The sequence below is a fragment of the Peromyscus eremicus genome, chromosome 23, assembly GCF_949786415.1.
Source record: "Peromyscus eremicus chromosome 23, PerEre_H2_v1, whole genome shotgun sequence".
NCBI classification, from domain to species: Eukaryota; Metazoa; Chordata; class Mammalia; order Rodentia; family Cricetidae; genus Peromyscus; species Peromyscus eremicus.
The window spans coordinates 645,020-662,786 of NC_081438.1; the positions used below are offsets into that span (position 1 = coordinate 645,020).

General features: G+C 42.6%; 1 protein-coding gene and 1 pseudogene across 16 annotated transcripts in view; both read right to left on the minus strand.

Moving 5' to 3' along the window:
• Positions 1-17,767, minus strand: part of Ep400 (E1A binding protein p400) — a 110,751-nt gene that overhangs the window by 56,932 nt on the left and 36,052 nt on the right. For all 16 annotated transcript variants that reach the window (XM_059249177.1, XM_059249178.1, XM_059249192.1 and 13 more), the window contains 8 exons: positions 14,480-14,776; positions 13,088-13,273; positions 8,847-8,987; positions 8,254-8,332; positions 6,427-6,476; positions 5,862-5,919; positions 3,582-3,671; positions 615-722 (listed from right to left, as the gene is read on the minus strand). In XM_059249177.1, coding sequence (XP_059105160.1) covers positions 615-722; positions 3,582-3,671; positions 5,862-5,919; positions 6,427-6,476; positions 8,254-8,332; positions 8,847-8,987; positions 13,088-13,273; positions 14,480-14,776 — 1,009 coding nt within the window. The remainder of the gene's footprint in view (positions 1-614; positions 723-3,581; positions 3,672-5,861; positions 5,920-6,426; positions 6,477-8,253; positions 8,333-8,846; positions 8,988-13,087; positions 13,274-14,479; positions 14,777-17,767) is intronic.
• On the minus strand, positions 9,914-10,014 carry LOC131898706 (U6 spliceosomal RNA; annotated as a pseudogene).

Below are 17,767 nucleotides of genomic sequence, written 5' to 3' on the forward strand. Positions count from 1 at the left end.
CTGACCCTAGGTCTTGCTGCAGAAGGGGATTGTGAAAGGCCCTGAATTCCACAGGAACCCTCTGACAACTATCTCATGGCCCAATGTTCCTGTCTTCCCTCTCACATGCTCTTATATGTATCTAATAAGCAAAAGAATGACAATGAGAAAAGGACAAGCTGCTAGTCTGTGTATTCTGTGTATCTGTCTGGAATGTCTGTAAGTAAAATCAACCACTAAAACCTTTGCAAGTTAATAAGCAAGCACAGCAGAGCACAGAAAAATAAGGCAATGCTTAGGTCCATAACCGCAACACACATCTAGAGAAAACATGTTTACATCCTCCACAATTTACCTGGTGCTCTGATAAACGTGCCAAGTTAGTAAGAAAAACCTCACAGTTTACAGCTTATTCAATAGGAAAACTGCATATAAAATACACTCTTTTCCTGGCTCAAATTCTTTTGTTCTTTGTAAACAGGCACACACAGGCTTTATCTTATCCAAAGCCCAAAGTCCCTGACACAGCTAACATGGACTGAAGAACCTGTCCTTGGTTCCAATACTTCCAATTTCTTACATCTTACTTTGGCTTTCATTTTAAACCTGAATTCTTTACAACACTAAAAACATACCCTCTTCCCCGCTTGATTCTTCATGATCAGGTTCAGGCTGCGGCCACTGAAAACTTGGCAGAAAGGCACCTTCATACAACTTCATCAAATCAATTAAGGGCAATTCAGCTGGAAAGGATGGCAGGAAGAAACAAGATTATTTTATAACAAATGCCACTTAGCTGCAAAGAAAAAACAGCACTCAGAAAGGCATAGCAAAAAGACTGGACAGGTAGCTTGTCACATACACTCCTCTTCCTAAAACAGCTGATGCAGGCTAGCACTGCTTATCCAAAATGCCTAAGACTAGACATAGTCATAGCTCTTGACTTTCTGGATTGGAGACTATCTACATAGTGTCAACTGAGCATACATCTGAAAATCCACTATCAAAATACTCTGAAATCTGAAGCTTGAGAACACCATTTCCTTACTGCTCAAAAAGTTTTAGATTTAAAAGCATTTTGGATTCTTGATTTTTAGATTAGGAATTTACAACTTGCAAATTCTAAAACTACATTTCTTTTCTCTGAAAACTAAGATGCATATCCATAATTAATACAAAAATCTAAATATTTTTTCAGTTAAATTTATTAGTATTAACATTTTTAGATTTTTTTGTTTTGTTTTGTTTTTTAAGACAGGGTTTCCTTTGTGTAGCTTTGGAGCCTGTCCTGGAATTCACTTTGTAGACCAGGCTGGCCTCCAACTCACAGAGATCCACCCACTTCTGCCTCCTGAGGGATTAAAGGTGTGTGTCACCATGCCCGGCTACAAATGAGATTTTTTTTTAAGGGGGGGGGGGGCCTACAAATGTGATTTTTGTTTTGTTTTAAATTAAAAGTTTGTTTTTTGTTTTTTGTTTTTTTAAAATCAGGCACTATAGAAAGCCATTCTTATGATCAAAGTGTAAACAATTCATATCCCCTGGGGTGGAGAGAAGGCTCTCCATGTCAGACAGCTCACAATCATCTGTAATTTCAGCTTCAGAGGATTCAATGCCTCTGTGGTCACATGAACTCATGCACATACTCACATGCAGACACAAATCTATATATAATTAAGATAATAAAAACAAAACAAGAGCCGGGCAGTGGTGACACACACCTTTAATCCCAGCACTTGGGAGGCAGAGCCAGGCTGATCTCTGTGAGTTCGAGACCTGCCTGGTCTATAGAGCGAGATCCAGGACAGGCACCAAAACAACACAGAGAAACCTTGTCTCAAAAAACAAAAAAACAAAACAAAACCCTGCTGTGGGATATATGGCAAATGTGTTGCTAATTAATCAATAAAACACTGATTGGCCGTTGGCTAGGCAGGAAGTATAGGCGGGGCAAGGAGGAGAATAAAGCTGGGAAGTGGAAGGCTGAGTCAGAGAGACACTGCCAGCCGCCATGATGAGAAACAGCTTGTGAAGATGCCGGTAAGCCACGAGCCATGTGGCAAGGTATAGATTAAAGGAAATGGATTAATTTAAGCTATAAGAACAGTTAGCGCCGGGCAGTGGTGGCGCACGCCTTTAATCCCAGCACTCGGGAGGCAGAGCCAGGCGGATCTCTGTGAGTTCGAGGCCAGCCTGGGCTACCAAGTGAGTTCCAGGAGAGGCACAAAGCTACACAGAGAAACCCTGTCTCGAAAAACCAAAAAAAAAAAAAAAAAAAAAAAGAACAGTTAGCAAGAAGCCTGCCACGGCCATACAGTTTGAAAGCAACATAAGTCTCTGTGTTTACTTGGTCGGATCTGAGAGGCTGTGGGACTGGCAGGTGAAAGAGATATATCCTGACTGTGGGCCAGGCAGGAAAACTTAAGCTACAAAACCCAACAAGAATTTGTATCTAAAAGATATAAGGAATTCAATAAGTCAATTAAGGAAAAGAAAACCTAACAGTCAAATAAGCGAAGCAAACATGAGAAAATGCACCTCACTGTCAGAGAATTACTCTTCCAAGCCACCAGGAGCTATCTTCACCACCAGCTCCAAGGCTTATACCAGCAGAGCATGTAGCTTGGCACAGCCAACTGTATATGTATGCTACATGATTCTGCATGGTCCATATACCTGAACATATGTAGAGCCATTTGTGTACAAACACCATAGAACAAGAGAATACCAACAAAAGCACTGTTGAAATCAAAGTAACCGATGACATATCTATGTGTGAAATAGTGTGTAGAGTTAAGGTATTAACAGCAATACCTAACATTCTGGATGAAACTACTGGGAAGAACCACTGGACAGGAAAAGCAAGTCACACCTTACAAAACCACTGTCAAAGAACTCTGCTTCAGTCTCCACAGTGGCTAGGGAGACTCACAGAGGTGGGAGAGGAGAGTTCAGGAAGTGAGCCACAAAAGGTCTAGGTCAGCTGTGATCACCAGAATAGAAGTAACTCAACACCAGAGATTTGTTTCCTTGAACTTGGCAGCACTATGCTGTTGCAGAATATTTGTTTAACTATGCAAAGATGTGCTGCATTTGTTTATGTTGCGGAATACTTGTTAACTATGTAAAGATATGTTGCATTTGTTTGTTGTGGAATATTTGTTTAACTATGTAAAGATGCATTGCTATTTTACCTTGCCTGCCTAAGGCACCTGATTGGTCTAATAAAAAGTTACATGGCCAATAGTGAGGGAGGAGGTGTAGGTGGAACTTCCAGGCAAGGAGAGTAAGTAGGAGGAGGAATTTAGGCTGGGGGGGGGGGGGGGGGGAGATGACAAGGAGACACCAGGGGTCAGCCAGACAGACAAGGAGGAAGCAGGAAAGGAGGACATACAGAATGAAAAAAAGCCCCAAGGCAAAACGTAGATAAATAGAATCAGGTTAACTAAGTTAAAAGAGCTACAGGCCAAGTCTAAACTAAAGTCGAGCATTCATAATTAGTAATAATTCTCCATGTCTTTATTTGGGAGCTGGTTGGTGGCCCAAAGGAAATGTCAACTCCACTATGCCCCGTGTACTGCTGTAAGATAGTGACAGCCTACCTTCTTTGGCCAGATTAGAAAGTTCTGTGTGATGGTCTACAATCCCTTCATGTGCTTCCTCCTCTTCGATGGTCTCCTCTTCATCTTCCACTAAAATGGTTATCAACAGAGGACAGGGACATGAAACCTTCACTTGAATTTCTCAACATCACTAAATACTACTAAGCTTCAAAACTGTTTTACAGCTATTGAAGAAACTGAATGTAAATACTTAAATTTTTCAGGCTGATTCTGGAAACCATTGTTAAACAAGCAACAAGGGGAAATGTTTTCCCTTTCACTGCAGCCTACCATTCATAGCCTGTTTCTTCAATATGCAATACACCTCACTAGCTCAGAATGCTGATAAAGTTCCCACTCATTGCAGAGCCCAGAAAAACTACATGCATACTTCCTGGGATGCATGCTTTCTAGGAATTCATCACTGCCTACTACAAAGAAGAAGGGCCACAACCCAGACCAAGTGTGTGTCCTCCCCTTAGTACTCCTGTGCTTCAAAAGCAATGAACTCAAACCAGCTTATACTCTCCAGCCCTAACCTCTCAGAGGTAAGAAGGCTGGCCAGAAAAGCTGCAACCTCCTCAGCAGCAGTTCTTCAGCTGGCTTCTTTTCATCCACACTATTAGATGGCCCATTTCTTCCAAAATACATGCACATATTCGTGCACACATGCACATACTCTGCCTACCATCTCTACCACATCCCCAAATTCCTCAGTTCTTCACTACAAAATCTCTACCATTCACCAAAGTTGGCAAGGCACCAGATATCACATCCCTAGGCCCTGGATACATCTAGTCCTAGACATGAACAGCTTGGTGCAACCTTACAAGACAAGCCAGACCTATATTGGAATTTCATTCTGCCATTTCTCCTGAACTTGCTTAACAGAGAAGATGGCTTAGGAGAAAGAATAGTGAACAGGTTTGCTGGCCATGCTGACATCACAACTAGAGGACAGCCTGGGACTATGTAATGCTATATCAAAGAAACACAGAATTTAAGGTGACAACATTATCAGATACTTATCAGTCAAAGCAGCTCCTACTGAGTTTGATTTCCCTTAAACTAACCCAATACTTAACAAGAGGATGCCCTCAGATCAGCCAGTCACATTTATAGTCTACAAAGAAAATCATCTAAAATTACTACATATGGCTAGATGCCACCCAAAAACATCTGCTCCCCAATCCTTTCTCAGTCTGCTAGCTGCATTGATAAACACATCCTAGCCTCCCAACATCAACAGGGAGCCAAGGAGAAAAAAACAAGAACTTATCCTAAATCATTCCAAGAGGACACTTGTTTGACTGGAGGCACCAGAATTGCTCTCTACCTTTCTCCAGCTTCAGTGCCAAGTTAGAGCTGTGTGAACAGCTGAACAAGAAGGACCACCTCCCAGGAGAACAGCTAAAAGAAGAGACAGAAGACTAGGACAGAGGAACAAATGGGAGAAACAAGAGCACTTTGAAGAACACCAAGTTGCTACGTCAGTGCAGGGCAATGGAACCCAAGCTCCTAGGTCCTGTGAGCCACTGTCACTCATTTATTTATCCTTTGGAGTGAAACAATCCTGACATCTACCACACTAATAATAACCTGGCCCAACAAGAATCAATCCATATTAGAACCTCAAATTTGCAAAAGTCTGGATGTTTACACACTGCCAGTCAAGCTAGTAAAGTCACAGTGCTGCTGAGACCACTGGGGCCTCAATTACACACTGTCCTGTTTCCTTCCTTTTTTCCTACAACTAGGAGCCAGTACACATTTGTTTGCAAACAGGTCAGAAGCCATGGACACAGGCTGATCTCAAGCCACTCACATCGAAGTTACATCTGTGTTCTACTTTGAACCAAGTGCCAACAGTTAAAAATGACTGGGGCTCCTCCCAAAGATCCCAGCAAGGTAACTGTGGTGGGCAGTGAGCATGTCTTCCTTTAACAGGCATATCTACCCTAATGTACTAAAGTCACTCCTTGGGGACAGAAATAAATGTGGCCCTGAATCATCTCTGTGTACCCCTAAGGCTCTCCAAATGCACCTGGGTTTCCAAAGATCACAAAATAAGACATCATCAAATTGCTACAGTAACACCCCAAGTCCTCTGGAGACATCAAAAGTGACTCTTTTTACTCAAAGACTCCTGAACAAATACAAAGATTAAACTTTCTAACAAATTTAAAATAACAAGTCCAACAGCCAAAGTCAGCATAGCTGACAATATGACAATACAGAGTGCACATGCTGCTTGTGATCTCAAGGGAGTAGGGAACGGACCTTCATCATCGGTCAAAGATGTGCTAGCTTTTCTTTTCCTTCCAGATAGTCCTAGATCCTGAAACAGAATAAAAATCAGAAATGTGGGATTTAACAATACAGAATGAGATGTCAAGGTTAAAGTGTCTATTTAGCAGATGCCCACTGGAGAGCATCAAGGCATTTGCTGGGCAATTATGGCATAGACACCAAGGAGAAGAGGAATAAGAATGTAGATCTTTAATTACTGTATACAACTGCATCCTCTCAAATTCACAGATTCATACCCCAAGTGAAACTACAGCTATTAAGTGCCACTGTGTTTTCTTTGGTTGTTGTTCTTTTTCAAGACAGGGTTTCATTGTGCAGCTCGGCTGTCCTGGAACTCACTCTGTAGACCAGATTGGCCTCAAACTCAGAGTGATCTACCTGCCTCTGCCTTCCAAGTGTTGGAATTAAAGGTGTGCACCACCACCCAACGCTACTGTATTTTCAAAGCAGACTGATTTCATAGTCTACTAACTTCTCCAGGAAATATAACAAGCCCACTCTATGCATCAGAGAGCAACAACAACTCTGTACTTACCAGAAAGTGTTCTGGTGATGTATCAAATCCCTTTAATCTGGACTCTTTCCCTAAAGAAACAAGAAATACAGTATTATCACCAAAGCTGTGGCAAGATGATGCTTTTTAACTCAGCAACTACAGTCTGCTTATACTAGCTGAGGTCTATGGCTATCAACACTCAAGGACAGGGAGTGCAAATTCCATCTCCTCCCCTGCATACTAACCCAGCCTCCCTCTTGGTAACCCAGAAAAGCTGTTTTCATCTTGTAGTTCTTTTTTTATGCTTATTGTTTGTTTTTTGAGTCAAGGTCTAGCTGACTGAGTTCAGGCTGGCTTCAAATACACAAACCCCTGCCTTTAACTGCTAAACGTTGGGATTCAAACTTGTGCCACGGGGTTGGGGATTTAGCTCAGTGGTAGAGCGCTTGCCTAGCAAGCGCAAGGCCCTGGGTTCGGTCCTCAGCTCCAGAAAAAAAAAAAAGGAGAAAAAAAAAAATCAAATTTGTGCCACTTTGTCTAGCTCTCAGTTTACAATTCTACAACTTTAGCAATGGCCATCTCTCAGCCTGCTCCCTCACCAATAATATGAGAGGTATAAGGGCTCCTGGAACACTCTAAGGACTAGAGAAGACGGTGAGTGCCACTTGTGGTGTCTCACATGTACCTAAGTATTCAATAACTAGGGGCAACTACTGCAGAAATATCTTAGTGGTGCAAAGGTACTGCACCAGCCCAATCCCTAAAGGGTCCTATGCCTGACAGATAAAGCAATTGGTTTGTTTACTGTCCAGAAACAGGACTTAAATTCTGAGAGCATTCATAGTCGACCAACTTTGGGTTGACATACAGTAAAAAGAGCAAAAGAGGGGCTAGAGAGATAGCTCAGAGGTTAAGAACACTGGCTGCTCTTCCAGAGGTCCTGAGTTCAATTCCCAGCAACCACATGGTGGCTCACAACCATCTGTAATGAGATCTGGCGCCCTCTTCTGTATACATAATAAATAAATCTTTAAAAAAAAAAAAAAGAGCAAAGGAGCTGAGATAAAGAACTAAACTGTTGCAGGGCCTGGTGGTACACACCTTTTAATCCTAGTACTCAGGTGCTGGAGGCCAATCTTTCCTCCTGAGTCAGGACAGCAAGAGCTACAGAGTGAGATCCTATCCTCCCCCAATACCCACCCTCTTCATCTGTGTGTGTGTGTGTGTGTGTGTGTGTGTGTGCGCGCGCGCGCGCGCGCGTACAAAATAAAACAAGAACAAATGCAAGCACATGGTCTCCTTGACCAATGAGCTCTCTAGCCAAAACCAGGAAGCTGCAGAAAATATAACATGAAAAATTCGAAGCCCATGTGTACATATCATGTGTACAAATGCAAAGCCTCACAAATGTTAGGTGGGCACTCTGTACCTGAGATTCATTAAGACTATCTTTAAAAGCTTGGCAAGATGGCTCAATGGTTAAAAAAAACCTGCCATCAATCCTTATAATCTAAGTCCAATCCCCAGAACCCATATGACAGAAGAAGAAGCAAGTCTCACAAATTATACTTAGATCTTCACAGGCACGTGGTGGCACACATTCACCCATACACATACAAAACAAATAAATAAACCTTTAAAAATCCTTTAAAACTATAGCTGGGCCAGAAAGATAGGTCAGAAAGTGAAGACCCTTACTGCCAAGCCTGACAGCCTGAGTTTGATCCTTAGGACCCACATGATGGAAGGAGAGAACCATCTCTAGAAAGTTGTGCTCTGACCCCCACACAGGCCATGGTGCACATGTGCGTGTTCCCCTACCCCACACTAAATAAATAAATGTAATAACAAATTTCAATATCATACCTCTTCTGGAAACTTTCTGTAAATTTAAGGCTTTTTTTCTTTTCTCTTCTAATTCTACTTGTAGTTTTATTTCCACAACCTAAATTAAAAAAAAAAAAAAAGGATGAATAAGCAAGCAAGTCCTTAAGGATGTAAATTGTACAATTCTGCACTAACACATTAAACTCACACAAAGAGCCAACCTCATTCACAGTAATTAGGAAAATAACTCAGTTTGATGCTCTCCTCTTTATTTTGTATCCTAGTCTATCCTGCTCAAATTCTATCAGGTGGAAGAGTGTGTAGATGGAAGCAGGTATCCTGAAGACTTTGCCTTTCATGGCCATAGCACACCAAGAACTACCTGACAGGCTTTCACTACATTCTCATTTCAAAGCTGTGGCTTCCACAAGTATAAAGAGGTCAGAATGGGCTCATCTTAACCTTGCAGAAAGCTAACAACAGAGGGGCAAGTGAGCACAGGGCCTCTGGGTGCACATGCATGAATGCTGGAGCTGCTGAGGCTCTGTCCCTGGCACACAGCCTCACAGCTTGAACACATTTGATTTTTTTTTTTTTTTTTTTTTAAGATCCCAATGAATTCCAGCATTTACCTGTTCGATATTTGACCAAAAATATTCTATTTCACGGGCAGTGGTAGCAGCAATGCGTCTCAGTCTGCTCTGTTCTTCCTTCTTCCCTCTTTCCTCACGAAGTTTCTTTTCCTCATGATGCCGGGCTACAGTTCTGACAAGCTGGTGAAGAAAAGTTCAAGAATTGTAGTACTCAGCAAATAAAGGCACTTAGTACCAAGCCTAAGGGCTTGAGTTTGATTCCCCAAGAACCAAATGGGATGGAAGAAAAGAGCCAACTCCCACATGTTGTTCCCTGACCTCCACATGAATGTGCACACACAGAGAGGGAAAAAAATAGAAACAGAAAAAATAAATTTAAGACTTCTCAGCCTAAAGTCACAGGAAGCTGAGGATCACGAGTTCAAGACCAACCTGGTCCACAAAGAGAAACTATATCACAATAAATAAGGCCACATATAATTCACTGACAGGTATCTCCTAGGCCATTAAGCACGCTAGATGAAAGCATTTATTTGTTTGTAGACATGTTATCAACTTTTTGCCTGACTTTCTAGAAAGTTATTTTCTCAGATATGAAACACTATATAGATATGAAACACTATACTACAACCTTCTTTTCCTGTCTCATGTGATTAATATCTTCCTGTTCAACAAATACAAACATGTCTAATGGGCCACTGAGTATTTCACTGCATAAATGCAGCTAAATGTTCCTACATAATGGAAATTGTTGGGTTGAGATAATTCACATTTTTCCCTAAACAAAATGATGTTTATTTTCTTATTTATTTTTGAGAAAGGGTTGTGCTGACAAGTTTTTGTTTTGTTTTTTAACTTTTTTTTTTTTTCTTTTTTTTTTTGGTTTTCAAGACAGGGTTTCTCTGTGAAACAGTCCTGGCTGTCCTGGAACTCACTCTGTAGACCAGGCTGGCCTCAAACTCACAGAGATCCGCCTGCCTCTGCCTCTCGAGTGCTGGGATTAAAGGCGTGAGCCACCACCACCCAGGAATTAACTTATTTTTTTAACAGTAAAGTGAGTGTGTACACAAGCACACATGCATATGCAGGTCGGTGCATTGAGTGTTAAAAATAGGGGACATTTCATGAATCGGAGTGTCATTCTTGCACAAGGACCATACTAATCTCTGTATTTTATTATATGTGCTATTGAAGCAAGCAATGACTTTTTTTTTTTCTTTTTGGTTTTTGAGACAGAGTTTCTCTGTGTAACAGTTCTGGCTGTCTTAAAACTTGCTCTTTAGACCAAGCTGGCCTTAAACTCACAGAGATCCACCTGCCTCTGCCTCCTGGGTACTGGGATTAAAGGTGTGCATGACCATTGCCCAGCAAGTAATGACTTTTAAAAAAAGACATTTTTATGTGTATGAGTATTTTGCCTGCATATGTGTGCAGTGCCTACAGAGGCAAGAAGACATCAGATTCTCTAGAATTAGAATTATAGTTGTAAACCACCATGTGGATGGGTGCTGGGAATCAAACTAAGGTCCTCTGAAAAAGCAGCCAGTACTTTTAACAGCTAAGCTATCCCATCAAGCCCCAAACTGACATTTTTTAAAAAATATAATTTATTTGTTTTTATTTTATTTGGTGTTTTGTTGCAGACTGTGTGAGGACGTCAGATCTTGGAATTACAGACAGTTGTGAGCTGTCATGTGGGTGCTAGAACTTGAACCCAGGTCCTCTGGAAGAGCAGTCAGTGCTCTTAATTCTTTTTTCTTTCTTATCTTTTCTTTCTTTCTTTCTTTCCTTTTTTTTTTTTTTTTTGGTTTTTGCAAGACAGGGTTTCTCTGTGTAGTTTTGGAACCTGTCCTGAATCTCGCTCTGTAGACCAGGCTGGCCTCGAACTCACAGAGATCCGCTTGGCTCTGCCTTCCAAGTGCTGAGATTAAAGGCATGCACCACCACTGCCCAGCCTTAACTGACATTTTTAAGGTTTCCTTTTTTGTTGTTAAGATGCATATGTATATAATTTTTTATTGTTGTTGTGGTTTTTGGCAGGGTCTCATTTAGCCCAGACTGGCCTCAAATGCACTATGAGCCAAAGATGATTGAACTTCTTATCCTCTTACCTCCACGCCGCCCACAGTTTTAGAATTATAGATTACAGGTGTATACTACCACACCTGTTTTACAGATGCTGGAAATCAACCCCAAGGGCTTCAAGCATGTTAGACAAACACTCTGCCAAGCCAATCACATCTCAGTCTTAAGATTTTAATTTTATTTATTTTAGGAGATAATGCCTCACTATATAGCTCTGGCTGCCCTAAAACTCACAGCATAGACCAGGCTGGCTTTGAACTCACAGAGTTCTACCTGCCTCTGCCTCCCAAGAACAGGGATTGAAAGTTGTGACCCACCATATCTGGCTTAAGATTTTACTTAAAAGAATTTTTTTTTATGTGCTCCCATGTTTTGCCTGAATGTATATGTGTGCACCATATGTATGCCTGGTACCCTCAGAGCCAGAAGAGTGTCAGAACCCCTGGAACTTGAGTTATAGATGGTTTGGGTTCCCATGTGGATTTGGTAACTGAACCCAAGTCCTCTCTAAGAGCAGCAAATGCTCTTAACCACGGAATCATTTCTCCAGATCAAGATTCTATTTCTAAGCTATCAGTCTGTGTTCCCAATGGGAATACTCTATGTACTTGCCAGTAGCAGCTCCAGAAAGTAGGGAGAACAATTGAAGGTAAGAACTTATTCAGCACAGAGTGCATACCAACAACCACTGTCTCTACCTCATCTGAGATAGAAAAGCACTCAACTACAATGACACCTTACACTGGTCTCTCACCGACCCTCTCAAGGCCTCCTTGAAAGCTCTCCTTGGAGATAGCGTCTGTTTCTCCCTGTCCTAGTGAGGAGGAAGGGTACATGTAGGCTTACTGTGTAGAGCTGGCCCTCATTACAGCCTATGAATTCTGTGTTGCTCATCAGCCTACCTACCCTACTCCACCAGCCCGTTCTTGTCTGCCCAGCCTGGAGTCCACATGCCCACTTTGTCCATACCAGTTGATATGTCCATCCCAGTACTCACATGTCCCTCCTACTGGCTATATGTCCATCCTATCCAGGTTGGTGTTCACATGTCTAGAATCATTTTCCTTTGTAATAAATATTTAAGAAGCTTCTTTTGGGGGCTTTTTAAAAAAAAAAAAATGTCCATGGACCTAATCTGAGATCTTTTGTCTCAGGTTTCCCCTTCTTAAACCAGATAAGGAAAGAGGGGAGTTCAAAGACAGAAGTGCGCCAGGCAGTGATGGTGCACACCTTTGATCCCCTCACTCGGGAGGCAAAGGCAGGAGGATCTCTGTGAGTTGAGGCCAGCTTGATCTATAGAGCAAGTTCCAGGACAGGCTCTAAAGCTACACAGAGAAACCCTCTCTACATAGGTCAGAGACAAAGGATCAACCCCAACCCTGAGTACAAGGAAGGTGAAGAAAATATCCAAGGCCTGGGTGTGAAAACAATGGTCCATGATATGTGATAGTTAAATGTAGTTGCCTACACAATGAAAGGATAGCTGAGTTCCACCCAGAGGCCAAAGTTTTCCAGAAACCTGTCTTTCTATTTTCATTTTTGTAGAGTAAATAGTATCACCTCTCAAGTCTCTGAAGGATTGTGCCTGCTGTGGGAACAATAGAAGGAACAAACTCTCCACCAGAACCAGGGACAGCTCAGACACACAGTTAAGCAGTGACACACCAGGGCAGGAGTGAAGGCAGAGGATGAGCACACTGCCTAGCATCTTACACCTGGCATTCCTAACCTCCAGCCTCTGCAATCACCTGCCCAGCCCTGGGTGCCCTGAAAGCATCCAATTCCTAACCAGCAAACAAATTGGAAGGAAAAGGAACCCAATCTCTGCACCAAGGACTCTATCTCAGTTTCCACCTACACAACAGAAGATGCTTTTTCCACACATTAGGATTCAAAAGTCTTAAGACAATGGGGTAAGAGTCCCATCCATTGCCACTTTCAGCAAATTTTTTTATTTTTTGATTTTTCAAGACAGGGTGTCACTATGTAGCTCTGGCTATGCTGGAACTCACTATGTACAGCAGACTGGCCTCAAAGTCATAGAGATCTGCCTGCCTCTGCCTCCCAAGTACTGTGAATAAAGGTGTGTGCCACCACCATTTAAGGCATGTGTCTGGCTCACTCTACAGCAATTTAAATTCCAAGTACTCCAAAAGATACAAAGCATGAATGACCACCCCATGTTTCAAACCTACCTTCTTAGCAGCAGCCAATTTCCACTTCCGCTCTTGAGCAAAGTCTGTGGCCATCCATTGCATCTCTTCTAGCAGATAATCCCAATGAGATTTAGGGCGCGGAGCTTCTTGAAGCTTTGGCAACCGCCTTAGGGACCACAAGCCTTCCTTCCTTAAATCTGCTATTCGCTGATGGATCTGGTTTTCCTGTAAGGAACATAGATGTGAGGGGTAAAGGTCAACATGACTGGAAGGAAATCAGCCCACTATGGTCAATTTCACCACAAGGCAAAGACGTTAATGAGTCTACTTCAAGCAGAGAAGACTGTGTTATTTGGTCCCAGTCCTGGTTTCTAATGATCATAAACCGAGTGTTCAGTTTTGTTGGTTTTTTGGTTTGTTTGTTTGTTTTTTCGAGACAGGGTTTCTCTGTGTAGTTTTGGAGCCTGTCCTGAATCTCACTCTGTAGACCAGGCTGGCCTCGAACTCACAGAGATCTGCCTGGCTCTGCCTCCCAAGTGCTGGTATTAGAAGTGTGTGCCACCACCATCCAGCACCAAGTGTTCAGTTTTAAACTATCACAATCTTTAAATAATAAAATGAAATGCACACCACAAACCAGAATACAAGCTGAATCCCCATTGTGTTGTATGATGACATTCCTCTTTAATTTGTTCAGCAACTCCCTTAACCAAGCTGGAAGCAAGATCTCCCAAACCCAGGAATGTGCTGGTATTTTATTCGTGCTCTAACAAATAAAGCTTGCCTGGAGATCAGAGGATAAAGCCAGCCATTATATTAAATATAGAGGCCAGGCAGTGATAGCACATGCCTTTAATCCTAGCATTCAGGAGGCAGAGATTCATCCAGATCTCTGTGAGTTCCAGGTCACTCTGGGAACAGAACCAGACGTGGTGGCACACACCTTTAATCCCAGCACTAGTTAACCATAGAGATCTGGAGGTCTGCACAAACAGACATGAAGTGATAGAGCTGGGCAGAAAGAGGAAGGGATGTAGCTGGGTGGAGGGAGGAAGTAAGATGGCAGGGCACAGAAAGGTATATAGGTGTGAGCACACAGGAAGTAGCTCTCTCTTGGGCTGAGGACTTCCTAGCAGTAAGAACTTGTGGCTATGGCTTGTTCTATTCCTCTGATCTTTCAGCTTTCACTCCAATATCTCTGGGCTTTTTTCTTGTTTTCCCCTGGAGCTGAGGATTGAACCCAGGGCCTTGAGCTTGCTAAGCAAGTGCTCTACCACTGAGCTAAATCCCCAACCCCTATCTCCAGGTTTTTTATTAACACATTTAGCAATTCATGTTACATGGGTATTAGAGGTTAGCCTAGAAAACATAAAATTCCTCCAAACAAACAGACCAAACAAGCATGCTCTGTATCTGCCTGGGCACACTTACCAGTGTTATTTGTTCTGCCAGTTTATCCTGAGAACCGTCCTGGGATGAGGCTGCATTCTGAGCAGGACTCTGTGGCTTGGGGGGAGCTGGCACTGCTGCCCCTGGAGACCGGGAAGTGATGGGAGACAGAGCCTTGCTGGTGGCAGAAGAGGGTCTGTTCACTGGTGAAGAACGAGCAGGCGAGGGTCCAGAGCCTGAGCCACTCACGGGTACAAGGGATGAGGAAGAGGTGGAAGTGGGCAGAGACCGCTGGCAGGGCTGGGCAGAGTCCAGGGGGGGCCTGGTCGATGCCACTGTCTAGCAGGCAGAAGACAAGTGAATCAGGGTCAGGACAAGGCTTCCCAGGTTCAGAGTGCCCAAATGCCAGAGAGTTCGGCAGACACAGGCCAGCACAGTCAGTGCCTTCCTCTCCATGGCAACACATGCACACAAAATTAATCCCATAACAAACCACAACTCAGAACCACAAGCTAGATGATGTCCAGAGATTAAATTGTTGTACTGCAAAGAACCTAACAAAAGCTCCACTATAAACTGCACTTAGTACCTTGGTATATTATCTCAGAGCTCATGGAAGCTTTTCCTCTTCTTCAGCTTTTTTTCTCTTACTTTTAAAAGGTAATTTAATTTTTTTTTCTTTTTCCCTTAAAAAAAAAAAAAAAAGCAAAGCAAAACAAAACAAAACAAAAAAACAACAACAACAACAAAAAAAACCTTGATTATATAGCTAAGTAGGCCTTGAACTGTGTCTTCCTGCTTCAGTCTTCTGAGGGCTGGGGTTACAGGCACACACCATCATATGCAGTTTTTTCCCTTGCATTTTTGGAAGATGGTGCTGTTTTCTTAATTTCTTGTAATGCTTTTGGGTCTGAACTGGCAAGTTTTACTTTTTCATTCATGCAGAACAAAAATTTGTATTTAAAGGCATATAAGGAAGGAAAGGCAGTTGCTTTCACCATGAAGTCACAAGAAAAGAAAGCTGGATAAAAGCCACAGGACTGAGTACCAGCACTCATCTCTCTCTGTTCACTGGTAGCATACACAATGTGACCAGACACCTCAAACCCCTGTTGCCATGCCTTCCCCATCACAATGGGTTGTACCCTTAAACCATGAGCCAAAAGTCCCTGCATCCCTTAATTTAAAGTAAAATAAAAACACACAGGACTGTTTTAGCTATAGAAAAATGAATACAATGCTAAACTAGATTTTTATTTATATTATATTTTCATGTAACATCACTCAAATGTCAGATGAGCTTATTATTTTTAGGTATACTTTTTAGAGACAAGATCTCAATATTGTAGTTCAGGATGGCCTTGAACTCTCCATCCTCCTGCCTCAACCTCTTGAGTACCAGGATTATAGGCCAATGCCACCATGTCCCAGCTTGGCTTCTTACATCTTTTTAACAGATCCATGTATGTCTCTTGTGGCAGGAAGGCTGGAGAGGTAGAAAACCTTTCTGTACTGTCCAGAAGCCAAGCTCATAAAAGGGGCCTCAACCACAGCAAGTCTGTGTAAATTTCTCCCAGGAGCCCAGGGAGGAGGCCACTCAGAGAAAGGTGAAGGCCAGGAATAGACTAGCAAGAAGGCCAATCAGGACCACCAGGGCAAGAAAGACTCAGCAGACATAGTCTCAGGATTTAACAATGACCCCCCATGGCAGGTGTCTACCCTCAGGAGCCCAGAAGTCACAGTAGGTACATACATATAGAAATCAAGTTTTATGGAAGTACAGCCACCACTATTCACTCATAAATTGCTGGCAGCTGTTTTCAGGAACAAAGCTGAGGGACCAACAGAAGCAGAACGGCCTGCAAAGCCAAAAATTTCTCCCGTGACCCTTTACAGAAAACAGGAGCTAATCCCAGCCCAACCCATAAGAAACAAGGGCCTTCCCACCATCCTGGGGATTGACCCTAGGGCCTCAGACATGCTAGGCAAACAGTCTACTCAGCTTTCCTTTTACTTTGTGCAGTGGGATCTCTCTAAGTTGGCCAAGATAGCCTTCAACTTGCAATTGTCTTGTCTCAACCTCCCAAGTAGCTGGGATTACAGACCTGTGTTTCGAGGTCCAACTAGCAATGGGTTTCTATAGATTTATGGAGGTTTTTTTTTTTTTTTTAAGATTTTAAATTACTTGTATATGTATATGTCTCTGTATGGGTATGTATGTGCACATGGGTATAGGTACCCTTGGAAGACACAAGAGGATGCCAGAACCTCTGGAACTTGACTCACAAGTGGTTGTAAACTATCCACTACGGAAACTATGAACTGAATTCAGGTCCTCTGCAAGAGTAGTATGTACTCTTAACCATTGAATCATCTCTCCAGCCCTGTACAGTTTCTTAAAAGCCATTTACCATAGCTGATCCTTTTTTTGTTTTGTTTTGTTTTTTTCCGAGACAGGGTTTTTCTGTGTAGCCTTGGCTGTCCTGGAACACACTCTGTAGACCAAACTGGCATAGCTGATTCTTTTAACAACAGAGGCAGGAAACAAAGGTTAAAAAAAAAAAAAAAATCACCATGCTGCTCTAAGTGAGGACTGTGACTCCAAAAGAAGGAAGATCATATTCTTGAAAGCAAGGCCATGGGGAGCCTAGTATAGTGGAGTGCACCTTTAATCCCATCACTCGGGAGAGGGAAGCAGGTTGATCTCTGTGAGTTCGAGCAAAGTGAGTTCCAGGACAGCCAGGGCTATTATACAGAGAAAACTCTGTCTCGGAAAAACAAAAACAAAACAAAACAAAAATCCATGGGGACAGTTTAGTGGCCCTGGGGGGAGTTCACCCTCTTTCCCTAACCAAGTGTGTAGGAGACCCCCATACCTTTCTGCCTCAAAGCTCTAGAATAGCCCAAGATTTACAACATAGCAGATAACATGTCAAGTTTTTAACCTGTGGCCTGAACTTCTCATAAAATGGGAACAGCAAATTCTACCTCACAAAGTTGCTAGGTAGAGAAACTAATGCCAATGAAGTCCCTGCCACAGCACATGGTAGTCAGTATAGATTGTTCTTCCCTTTCTGTGCACATCTGTTTTAAGTCTTTGCTATAAATCCTAACTGGAACTTAAGGCTTTTCTGAGTAGCTCCCTTAATAATATGAGGGAGGTGAGAGCAAAGGGGCCCAGCACTCACTGACTCCCATCTGTGCTTTAAAGCTGGTATACCTGCCATGTTGCAAGTCTCACTGGACTCCAGGGACTGGAGTAAGCACTCACAAACCCACAGAGGTGTGAAGTCAGTGAGGAGGAGCAGCATCCTCAACACTACAACAGGC